Raw genomic sequence first — 13,103 nt, forward strand, 5'->3', positions numbered from 1 at the left:
CTCTGATGACTGACAAAATTTGGCAATTTGTGACCTAACATCATAACAATATTGCTCCACCCACTTTTTTGTGCATGTTTCCTTTTATAATAAAGTACAGGAGCACCAAGTTCTAAGTTCTTCATATCCCCACATTCAAAACATCTTCACATGAAACTATGAATAAACACCAACTTCCTATCTGTAACAATAAATGGCAAGGAGCCAATTTTTAAAAATCTATCATTTTCTTTCTATGACTCATTTTCAAAAGGACAGTACTTCCAGTCCAGTGCAGTGGCTCATGCCTGTAATCCCAGCAACTTTGGGAGGCCAAGACAGGAGTGTTGCTTGAGTCCAGGAGTTTGAGACCAGCCAGAGCAACAAAGTGAGTTGATGTCACAAAAAATTTAGCCAGGTGTGGTGGTGTGTGCCTGTAGTCCCAGGGGAGGCTGGGAAGGGAGGATTGCTTACACTTGGAAGGTCAAGGCTGCAGTGAGCCTTGCTGGCACCAATGCGAATGCATTGGATGACAGAGAATGGGTATGGGTTACAGAGAAAGACCCTGTCTCAAAAAGATTACTAAAAAAAATTTTTTTAAAGGAAAAAAACAAAAAAGACAGTACTTCCTAACATTTTCTTAACTCCACCTAAACATCAGCGTAATGTGATTATGATTTAGTACCTAGGTTCAAATCTGTCACTACCAGCTGGGTGGCCTTGTATATTTTACTTAACCTCTGTAACCTCAGTTTGCCCATGTATCAAATGTATATAAAAATCACTCCCTCAAAAAAAAAAAAAAAAATCACTCCCTCAAATGGTAGTTCTGAGAATTATGTAAAATGGCTTATAAGCCAAATGTTTAAAACAGAAGTCTGCTACTCAATGAATATTCACTGCCTATTATATGTAAGACATCATTAATTAATGTCTTCCCCTATTTTCCTCTTTAGGCTTTTAGATTTAAAAAATATATATTTTAAAAGTATTTCACACAAAAGTATGCCACTTGGGAAAAATCTACTTAAAGCTACCACGTTTTTCTGCATTTTCAATTATGGAACCACTGTTAATAAAGAACAGGTCAAATTTATAATGCAATTTAAAAAAAATTTTTTTGCTAAGAACAACACATTCACCATTTACTTGATACAATTATTACTTTGGATTTACTTTGTGGTTCCTTGGACTAACTTATTTACATGTTAAAAAGCTTATTATGCAAATTCAAGAATGAATAAAAAGGAAAAGATAAGTGACTGACAAAAGTATCTGAAGGATGCCAACACACCTCTTGTGAATATCACCTTCCTGTCTTAGAAGTTTACAAGGTGGAGCTGATAGATTGTGAGAAACATGGAAGTCTTTTGTTCTTGGAGCAGGGAGGAGAGGCAGTTAATGGTTAAAAATTAAATTGTAAAATCTCTATCAAATATGGGCTATAATGATTTGAAGTATGTCTTCTGAACTAGGCTCTCACCCAGCCTTCTAATTCTGAAACTCCTTTTGCAAAACACAACTGGTATGGCTTTGCCCCGATAGGTCCATATAATAAAAATAAATAATCTATTTCAAGAAAACGGAGACTGCTGCCTATCATTCTAATTTGAGTTCGACCATAATCCTGGACAATGAAAGAACTGCATATATGACGCATAGCTTCTCCGTGACTCAGAGTGATATGGGAGACTAGCCTTCCTAAATACTCGAAAATCCTCTGCTTCTATAGAAAATCACAACACATGGAAAAGTGACTTAGAATGCAAAAAAAGATGTATGTTCTATTTTCCAGTGTGACAATGTGCAGAACATAGTGTAATATGCAAAAACCAACAGTTCTCTTCCCAAACTAGTGGTGTCGGTAATTCTACCTATAATGAAGATTCGTTTTTTTAAAACAAAAAAGAAATAGTGTTTACCAGGGGCTGGGGATAAAAGAGATGAGGAGTTACTGTTTTATGAATACAGAAGGTTTCAGTTTGAGGTGATGAAAAAGTTCCGGAGATGGACAGTGGTGGTGGCTATACAGCAACGTGAATATACATAATGCCATTAAACTGTACACTTAAAAATGGCTAAAATGATAAACTGTATGTATATTTTACTACAATAAGAAATTTCAATGTTATTCATCTTAAAAACAACACTAGATAAAAGAAGAATGTGTTGTTATAAATTCGTGTTCATCTAGGCCAATGATAAAAATCCCCTAAAGCAACAAAATTAAAATGAGCACCCAATCAGATTGAGTGACTCAACATAACAAAACCATTTTGTCATCATTGAAAGCTACTAGACATGCCAGGAGAGTATACTTACTGAAATACTGAAACACATGTGCACATACATACACATACACACACGTGTGTATATATATATAAACATAGACATGTGTGTATATGTAAGTATACACACATATATATACACACACACATACACACACAGACACATGTTTATGGCCAATATAACAATAAATTTGTATAACTATATCTTTATTAATCAAATAGTGAGAAAAAGAAAAAACTCTGGTGGGGTCAATATATAATGCAGAATTTAAAAGACTGTCACTACAGCATGAATCAGACTTGCACACACTCTTCAGATGTAGAAACTATTGTAACAAAATAGCTGTGAGAACAGTGTCTATATATCTACATATCTGAGTCTCCCACTCACACTATCCCTTACACCAAGAAAACTGGGTTGGTTTCCATTTGCTTACCACTAGTCCCAGAACGAGGGTGCGAACTCTTTCTCCTATCTCGGGTGAAATGTCATTGCCAAACTGCTGCAGGGTAGTAAGGAACCTTTTCAGCTTGCTGAGTTGCCTGGCGCCACAGGCTGGGGGCAGCTGTTGATTAGCCAGAGAGGAGGAGGAAGAGGAGGAAGGCCCATTGCTGAAGCCATTGGGTGGTGAGGGGGCGCCATTCAAGGCTGTAGGAGAATGGCTCGTGCCATTAGTTACTGTCAAGAGCACAAAATCAGAAGGAAATCATAAACTTACAGAGAACATACATGAGGAAATTGCCACCAAGTTTCCTACCATTTACATCTACATAAAGGTTTTATAACTTTTTAAATGTTGGGACTTTTTAAAAATGCTTGGACTTCCCATGGTTACTACATCCTCAGGTACTCTATAACTAAATGGGTCTACTCCTCATACTGAGTGATGGTATCCTGAACAGAGGCTAATAATAAATGGAGTCTGCTGCAACCCAGGGCCAGCCCTGCCTCCCATGTGCACATATGCCAACCACCTGAAATGTTTCAAAAATAGAACAGACAGCTTCGGATGTCAGCCTTTTGTCGCAGGCTTACATCAATATAACAGGACTATTCCTTTCCAAACTGCTCCCCTAGAGAAAGTGTACATTTGGTGGAGACTAAATTTATCATTGAACATTTTTAATCATGTTTTGTACACACAACTGACAGCTGTGTTTATAGGAATAGGACTTTCAAGTTTTAACCTTCCACCACCCAATTAGAAGGCTATTTTCTCCCCCTCATACTTCTTAACTACTTCTTTAGGAAAAATGCATATTTCAAGTACAAAGCCAAAATGGATATGGTGTTTAACAAGGAGTTATTTCAAGAAATCAAAAGGAGACATCTCAATTCAGCCAAGAGCATGGAGTGGTGATAATTCAGTAAATTCATTTCTGATAAAATTTGTTTGCACATCAAGATGACAATCCCTGTCACTCTGTAACTCATTAATATGTACACTAATAAGAAGTACATAAAAAGAAAGCAAAAAGTTGATAATCCATAAGAACCAGAATTTAAAAATCTGCATCCTTTGCATTAAAGAAAATGTTGATTTTATCATGTTAAGTCAATTAATTTGATAAGCAGACCTTTATCAAGCCCATCTTTTTAATTTAATTTTGATATAGTTTGAAAATGTTTTAAAGACGATGTTACTGTTAAAAGTTTCATTTTGACATAATAAAATGGTTCTCTTGTCCCAAATGAGTATCATAATAACCTGTCAAGATATGCCAGCTCACCAGGACATCTCACAGGAGACATATGCCTACCCCTGTGGCTTTGGGTAACAACAAACCAAATATAAGATGACAGCGTTATAACTTGGCATTGCACAATCACCTGCTCCTTACACATTTGGAAAGGTCTTTTAAATGGCAGCGCAACACTGCATAAACAGCCTGAGATGTGTATTTTGCTAATCCCTTATAGTCCCACAGATCTATTTTTGCCTTTTAGTTATTTTTCATTCATATGGATTTCATGGCACATGGTGTGCAAAATAGCTGCAACCGATAACATTTACTAGTTTCACAATTCCTTGACAACAATTTCAACCCGGATTTTGAGATTTATTAAAACAAAGTTACTAACTATCCCTAATGAAATATACAGGAAAGAATGGGAAGTCGCAGTTCTGTCAGAATTTTCTGTCCTTTCCTTTGGACTGTACCAAAAGCAATACACTCCATTGAGAGAACACAGGACTTGAGCCAAGCAGGAATGGAGTAAAGTTTTAGTAAGAGTCTGACAGGTTCAAGACAAGAAAGACACAACCGGGCACAACAGCTCACACCTGTAATCCCAGCACTTTCGGAGGCCAAGGTGGGAGGATCATGAGGTCAGGAGTTCAAGACCAGCCTGACCAACCTGGTGAAATCCCATATCTACTAAAAATACAAAAATTAGCCGGGCTTGGTGGTGCATGCCTGTAATCCCAGCTACTCAGGAGGCTGAGGCAGGAGAATCGCTTGAACCTGGGAGGCAGAGGTTGCAGTCAACTGAGATCGTGCCACTGCATTCCAGCCTGGGTGACAGAGCGAGATTCTGTCCCCCTTAAAAAAAAAAAAAAAAAAAAAAAAAAAAGGGCAAGAAAGGCACTTCTCACTTCAGAAAATTTTCTGTATGATATTGTTGCATATCAATATCCCTTTTAACTCAAGGATATTATATTTTAACATTATTTGCAACTGCTCTAAATAGAAGAAAATGGTGTTAGAAGACCAGAAGTAACCTAGAAATAATAATAGCACATTTCCATGTTCCAAGTCATGCTGAACAAACTAAAAGAGCTCCACATTAAGATGAATTAGAAGTTATAGTGGTAACAACTGGAATTACAGACGAAATGCTGCTTCATTTGCTAAAATCATAGCAGACTACAACTTTGAAGCAATAATGAAAAGGAAGGCAAATATTGGCAGTCATACAAATTATACCTAAGCTATGATACTTCTGTGCTCAGTACCTACTCACTGGCAAACAAATGATTTTTTTTTTTGCTTCATTTCTGCATTATACATTGATGCTGAATCTTATTTTCCCTTGATTTTTTCATTTGCAGAAAAAAAAATCTAATTTAAACTTTAAAACCGAAACTCAAAAGCCTGAAATGACTACTTACATGTTGTCGGTGTGAATGAACTGGTTCTTGGAGCTCCTTGAGTAGTTGGGGGAGGTGGCATCGTTGGAGGAGTCAGCCTAGATTGCGTCTTCACATCCACAGGTGAGTCTGGCATTGTGGAGTGCTTCTCAGTACGATCTGGAGGATGCCACCAGGAACATATTATTTTACTCCTTAAGCACCTCAGTTTTTCAAGTGGGGTTTATCTTTTTTAAAAGCAAGTGAACAGAAGAAATTCAACATCTTCTATCAATAAAATACGCTTATCTACTGAAGTTTAAATCAGGATTTTATCATCCAAACCCCACTTAAGAAGGTATAGCACAGATGGCAGGACCTCATTCGTAACTAGGTTATATTATATCCTATTGTTATTTCTGGCTTTGGCAGATGCTACCTTGGTAGTGTTATATGCAGCAGCACAACTGCACTGGAAGCTGAAGCCAATGTTAGCAAGAGGTAGAAAATAGATGAGGAAGTGGGATGATAATGAACCCCTCATGACAGCTCAGAAATAACAAAAACCTCAAGTCCGTTATGCAGGTGAGGTACTGGTAGGAGCCAGCTCTTTGTAATGATTTTCTGTAACACCTGCCATCCCTTTGCTATCCTTAGTTTCCTGGCCTCTTAGATGAAACAGGTTATTGTCTTCCAGACATATTTCGCACTTCAATTTTTCCTGCCCTGTTTTAAAAATCACTGCTACATAAGTGAAATGTGTTATACAATGAAGTGAAGCTATTATTTACTTAGAATGTGTAAATTTATGACTTGCCATTTTAAAAGCATGAAACCAATACTCCAATTAATCATTTCAAACAGGAGTGAGAATGTAAAAGTCCCAAATGGAGAACTAAAAAGAACTAGACACTGCTAATATTGTTTTCATGAGTTTGTGGCAGATACGAAGAAATTTACTGATTACCCAATAATGGACATTCATACTTCCGAAATGCTTTCTCTTAAGTATACTTTTCCCTTGACATTTTGAACTGTTTTTCTCAATCTAATCTACTTATCAAAGCAACAGACCTTTTGATCTGTTCAAAGCAATTTCTTAACACTTTGGTTGTAATAAACATTTAAAAGTTGAAATAATGTTGCTATCATCTTAAGGAAGATGCAATAAAAGAATAAAAATAATCATTCAAATAAGAGCATTTGCACAATGAGTTAGTCAATACCAGTATCAGAGTCTCTATTTTTGGTTGTTTCTTTAGATCTAATTCTTTCACAAACATGTGTAGGCATGCACAAGAACACACACACACCCAAAGTGTTTCGAGGCACCTCTTGCAGTTACAGACACAAATATCTCACACTTGGGCTTTTAGAAAAGTGAAGTAACTATTAAGAAAGAACAAGCCTTTAAAAACGTTACAATAACCACAGTGAGAAATTCTCAAAACTACTTAAAGGTCAATTATTGAAAGAAAAGGAAAAACCCAAATTACTACTATCACAATTCCAAATCTACCTCATTTTTGTTCAAAGCAATTTCTTAACACTTGGGTTGCAATAAAACACAACATTTAGAAGTTGAAATAATGTTGATATCACTTTAGGGAAGATGCAATAAGAGAATGAAAATAATCATCATTCTAATAAGAGTATTTGCACAGTAAGCTATTATTATTATTATTGATGAGTTAACAGCAGTATCAGGGTCTCCATTTCTGAATCTCTACCTCTGACTGAATAACAATGGATGTGCCTATAGTGAATACAAGTGTTCTGGGTGAAAGGATCGTAGAGACACACATGAAGAGCATTTTTCACCTTTGTCTATTGTTAAAAACTTGTCTTCAGATTGCTATTCCAGAGCATTTAAAAACCAGTAAGTCACTTAGTCTAGAAAAATACAGAAGTTAGGCAGGCTTAAAACTGCTTCTTCAATAGTTAAATTCATTGCACATTCTACTCACCTCAACCAACCTCAGCAACAAGGGAATAAATAGCTTCCCACTTATGTTGCAGCTGAGGGAAGAGGTACAGCAGCAAATACAAGTCTCCCTAAATAAAGGCAAATATTTCTGTCATGCCAAGGAGGGAGGGAGAAGAGGAGGCTTGCCAGAGTCGGCTGGGAGATAACAGTGGGAACTGCTGGTCCATCTGGTTTTCATTCTGCTAACACTCACACGGAACTGTTAGAGAAGGCAGTCCAGATACACAGATTTGAAGCACGTGGTTGCACAGACAGAGAAAGGAAGAGCAGGAGGGGGAGGGGAAGTGGGAGTAACAAAAAAATAAATAAAGCAATAGGAGGAAAAAGAAGACGAGGAAAAAGAACAAAATAGAGAGACAAGAGCCTGATGGGGGAGTAAGTTACCCTCAACAGCTTCCTTTACCCTCAGTGGCTACAAGCTGGACCTTAATGTGCACAGCCCCCTACCTGACTCAAGTTTATGAGTCAAGGAGCAATATCTAAACTTTAAATATATTTGAAGCCTATTTTTCTTTTTGTAATAGACTACACTAAAAAAAAGAAATGATAAATTTGACAATAGGTTTCCTCCTCAATTTTAAGTTTGTATTTAAGATAATCTTTGTATTCCTATCTTCTTCCTTCCCAATTTTAGAAAGTTTTTGGTATATTCATAATTTTGATTTGAAAACATCTGAATATTGTCTTGCTCCACATTTGTAACATGATTCCTATCCAGAACAGCAACATCATCATCCGTAGATTATTTTTTTAATTCTTGAAACGTCAACAATAACTACTGAGCCATTGCATAGAAAACACCACTACTTCTAACAGGAATATGAACATTCGAGCCAGAATATATGTATATGTGCACATATTTAGGGTTTTGACGTTAGCCAAATTTCTGCAATGGTTAGCTTCACTCTGATCAAATGGAGTTCCAGCCCAGAGGTCCTACAAACTGAGACAAAGTGGGACCATATGTAACTCATTCTGTGCTGTTCAGTGCAATCAATCCAGGATGGAGATAGATGGTGAAATAACCAGCCAGGCCTAATCCACATACACATGAACACTCTCTGGAGCACAGAGATTTAAGATAAATTCAGAAAATGTGTTTCAAGTGTGCTGAGCCCTGTTGCATTTGTTTTGGATTATTTAAAAACTTTTTTTGAAATGTATATTCTTGAAACTTTTATAGCAAACAGCACAAGCAAGCTGATTTAACCACAGAAGCATTTCACTCCATTTCAAATTAGAGGACATGCTAAAACCAATATTAAGTTATAATATTTTTTATATAATTTTTTAGGTTCATGGAAATTATAGTGTCCTGGCATGTAATTTCCATTTTTTAGTTGTAATAGGGGAATTCTGACATATAGCCAAAGACTGACACAAAATGATTAAAAGTCAAAAGAAAAAAGAAAAAGAACGAACCTCCATCAGATCATGTAGCAAAGGTAAGTAAAATCAAAAAGGGCTGACTTTACTTCTACCTTCACGATTCACACTACTTCTAAAGACGATCTTTCCTCTGGGTAATGTTTCTCTCACACAGCAAATATCCAACACATATGTACCCAAGATGGTTGATGCATGGAAAAGAAACGTGGCATATATTAATACATTACCTATATGATTTCAATATCCAGTTCAGTGTCAGGGCCTTCTAGAAGTGGTATGTTTTCCATTTCCTTTTTTTTTTTTTTTTTTTTTAAATAAAAAGAAAAGGTATGGCATAATCTGCCATGGCACTTACTTTACTTTTAGTTAGTTCAAATAGCACCAGATGTGTTTCTAAGGTACAAAAAGTAGGTATTCCGCATTTTCCTTGTTTACATAGCATTCTAGAGAGGACCGGTATAAAACAACAACAACAACAACAACAAGGGAGTTCAAATATTGGTAGGTGGTACATCTTTTTCTATCAGTTTATCAGGTCAATTATTATAGAATTCTGAGAGATGTTATGGATTAGGAGGAACTTCTTGGACAATTAGTAGTTAGTCTGAGTTAGTCATATTTGAACACGTGTTGGCTCAGCTAGAAGGTATGTACTAGAGAGGATAAGCCAAAGTGAAATGAAAGTCCTGTAGCAGGAAATAGGAAAGAAGGAGGAAGCTAGAGAGGCATCAAGGTGGGTATAGAATTTTAATTTTTATTTCACTGGAAAAGACGGCAAATACAGTTCCGAAAATGACGCTATGTAGTGACTCCAATGTCCGGGTGTCAGATGTTACAGGAGACTATCCATGGACCACAACAATGGTGCTGGTTGCTTCTGCCCTCCATCCAGCCTCCACCCTTCCCTGATGAGCTTTGTGATGAGCCCATTCCTGCTCAGAACCCTTCCGCAATGCCCGAGAATGAGAGTCAAATGCTAACATGCTAAGCATCATGAAATGACACAGTGGGGTATTTGGCATAACAGAAAAACTTCCTGAGTTAAGGCAGACTGGTTTCATATCTTGACTCTTTCAACCATTAGTAGTGAGTTCTCAGGCAAGTTAGTTTTCCCAAGTCTCAGTCCCTCCTGAGAAAAATGCAAAAATGATCCTCTGTCCCTCATAGGAATGTGGTGAGATTGAATGAGATTGCACGTTTTAAACCCTAGCACTGTGCCTACTTACATTAGGTACCAACAGGTGTGAGCTTCATTCTCTTGTGCCATCGACTCCATGATCCATTCCTGACTTTTCCCTCAATCCTAGGCTCTATCAATACCAGTCACATTGGTACTCCTTGGCTTTTCTGCCTTTCTTTTTCTTGCTGTTTCCCTCATCTAGAATAACCTGTCCCACCCTGCACATTCTTCACTGCTCACTGTAGATGACACATCCTCTTTCAGCTTCCCTCAACTGCACCGGGCAACAGCCATATCATATTACCTCTGCCTTTCTTTTAGCATTTATCACAGCCCTTCTGTATGATGGTCACATGTATATATTATACACCCAAACATTCCAACTAATGCAAACGGTAAGCATTCAATGGCAATATTTTTTAAAAATCCTCCTGAGGAGGATGCTTCATAAATACGTATTAACACAGTTGTGGTTCTCATAGGAAGGATAGTTACATTTCTAACTATTAGAAATTCATTCCTTATATTATCGTCAGTTCAAAGATACCAAATTTCATGGTAAAAGACAAACACACACCATTAACAGTACACACAGAGAGAGGATAGAATGTAGGTAACATGGGAAGATACTGGAGACCTGAAATTCAGTTCAACTTTGCAACTAACTTATATAGAATGACGTCTCACCTCATGTCTTACCACAGGTGCTGTGATCTGAATGTTTCCCAAAATTCATGTGCTGAAACTTAATCACCAATATGATAGCATTAAGAAGTGGGGCTTTTGGGAGGCACTCAGACCATAAGGGCTCTGCCATCATGGATGGGACTGGTCCCTTATAAATGCACTGGAGAGAGCTAGGGAGGCCACTTTTGCCCCTCATCTCTTCTGCCATGTGAAGCAGCATTCCAGCAACAAGCTGCCATCTTGAAAGCAGAGACTAGGCCCTTACCCAACCTGCCAGTACCTTGATTTTGCATTTCCTAGCCTCCAGAAGTATGAGAAATAAATTTATCTTGTTTACACTATCCAGTCTAAGGTACCAATATAGCAGCACTAACGGACTAAGACCATAGATGTTTAATGAACAGCATTTTTGCTGAAACACAAATAGGATCTTACCTATTCTCTGATCTAAAACCTTCAGGAGAGTCCCATTGTCCATGGAATAAAATATAAGCTCTTTAGCTTAGTCCATGTTGCAGACACTGCTGAGTTCTTATTCAACAACACTTGTTGCTTTCTTCCTCGCTGCTTTCTTCCTTGCTGGAGAGCCCTGACTTTGTTTAGGTACTCATCCTCTTCCCACAATCTTTGGGGGCAAATCCTCCTTGTTGCACATTAGTCAGATTATCACAGTTTCTTTTTCAATAGCAGGCTTCAGAGGTGGGTGATGTGATTCAATTCTGGACAATGGGCCACGAAGGGAGGTCTACTGAAGAGGTTGTGAGAAAGACGTCCTCACTTTCTAAACACGGACCCAGGGAGCAAATAGTCCCTTCTTTTCTAATAGGCACTGTTGTATCTGTAAGTGATTACTTCCCTTCACTGTTTTGAATTCTACTTTTCTTATCTATAAATTACTTTTCTTATCTTCCTAAAGATCTTTTGCAAATACTAATATTCTCTGGTTTCTTTCTACAGATATGGCTTACGATCATTACAAACATAAAGATGACCACCCTGAAAACATATATTTGATAACAAAGTGACCACAAATACAATTACTTTGAAAGTGGTGATTATAACTAGCCTTCTTCTGTTCACATAAATTTCCATGTCCATAAGAATGTCTGCATATCAATTTTTCTCCCATAAACATTAAAATTAATGTCTACCTCTTCTTTTCAAATACATTTTCAATCCTCATTACTAAATCTTCATCAATGATTAAGTTATAAAATACACATTCTAAAGTCCAATTCTCCCTCTTTAGTTGTCACCAAAATAATCACTAGGATTTTCTTTCATAGAGCAGGCTCTTAAAAGAGAATCTAGAGTCACTTTCTCTGGTTCTTCATCTCCCAGTCCATCTTCCAGGCACTAAGAGCAGAAACCTATGAGACTATCTGTCTAAACATTTCTCTCCCCATGCTAGAAACTGCCATTCCCTCTAATCTCATAACTACCTTGGGAACTACCATGTTCTTTCATGAACTTGTACCCAAGACACCAACAGGCCCAGACATAGCACCTAGTCCAAGATAGGCAGTATCAGTCCTTCTCCAAGATCTTTATATTTAGAGTTGAGGACAGAAAAATAATCCCTCTCCAGGGGTAGAAAACGGCACCTTCCACGTCTAGAAAGCAGGTCTGCAATACAAAAGCCAGCAACTAACAGGCAGAAAGAAGCAAAGAGAAGTAATACGAGATTATCATGGCAGTGGTAAATAAAGTCCCTAATTCTACTGAATACTAGGGACTTGTCACATATGTAAAATTCCTACAATTTGGGTCTTCCAAACCTTCTACAGATTCCTAGTCAATCAATTCCTTCTTTGCCTAAAACCTAGATTGAGCTGATTTTCACCTAAACCAAGAAATGCTGATAAAATAATCCTGGCATGTAAGGTGGAGTGCGGTAGCTCATGACTAATTCCAGCATTTTGGGAGGCTAAGGTGGGTGGATCACTTGAGTACGAGAGTTCAAGACGACCCTCGCCCAACATGGTGAAACCCTGTCTCTACAAAAAAAAAAAAAAATACAAAAATACAAAAATTAGCCAGGCGTGGTGGCACATGCCTGTAGTCCCTCCTACGCAGGAGGCTGAGGCAGGAAAATCTCTTGAGCCTGGCAGGCAGAAGCTGCAGTGAGCCAAGATCTTGCCACTGCACTCCAGCCTGGGTAACAGAGTGAAACCCCATCTCAAAAAACCAAAAACAAAAACAAAAGCAACCCTGGCACGTAGCATCAAGATATCCTCCTAAACTCCACTAAAACTCTTCTCAATTGTCTCTTTATTATTAATCCAAGAAACATGTACACTACTTTGTCTGGCATCTCTGTAGCATTTGAAGCTTCCCCACTTCCTCCCTGAACCATCTGCATCCCCACAATCCCATGAGTCTAATAATCTCTTTCTCTGGCCTTCCTCGCTTCTCCTTTTCAGTCACTTAAGGGCTCCTCGTTTTCCTGATCTGTGATAACTACTGACATCTTCCCCTAAAATTCCTTCTTAGACCCTTTTCAAATTTTTACTCTATACGCT

The 13,103-nt window shown here is 37.7% G+C and overlaps 1 protein-coding gene across 1 annotated transcript in view; it reads right to left on the reverse strand.

The window, feature by feature from the left end:
- Window positions 1-13,103, reverse strand: part of RUNX1T1 (RUNX1 translocation partner 1) — a 137,722-nt gene that overhangs the window by 53,353 nt on the left and 71,266 nt on the right. The window contains 2 exon segments of the mRNA XM_025394392.1: window positions 2,705-2,946; window positions 5,381-5,518. Of these exon segments, the coding sequence (XP_025250177.1) occupies window positions 2,705-2,946; window positions 5,381-5,518 (380 nt within the window).

This window comes from Theropithecus gelada, chromosome 8, assembly GCF_003255815.1.
Source record: "Theropithecus gelada isolate Dixy chromosome 8, Tgel_1.0, whole genome shotgun sequence".
In the NCBI taxonomy this organism is placed as follows: domain Eukaryota; kingdom Metazoa; phylum Chordata; class Mammalia; order Primates; family Cercopithecidae; genus Theropithecus; species Theropithecus gelada.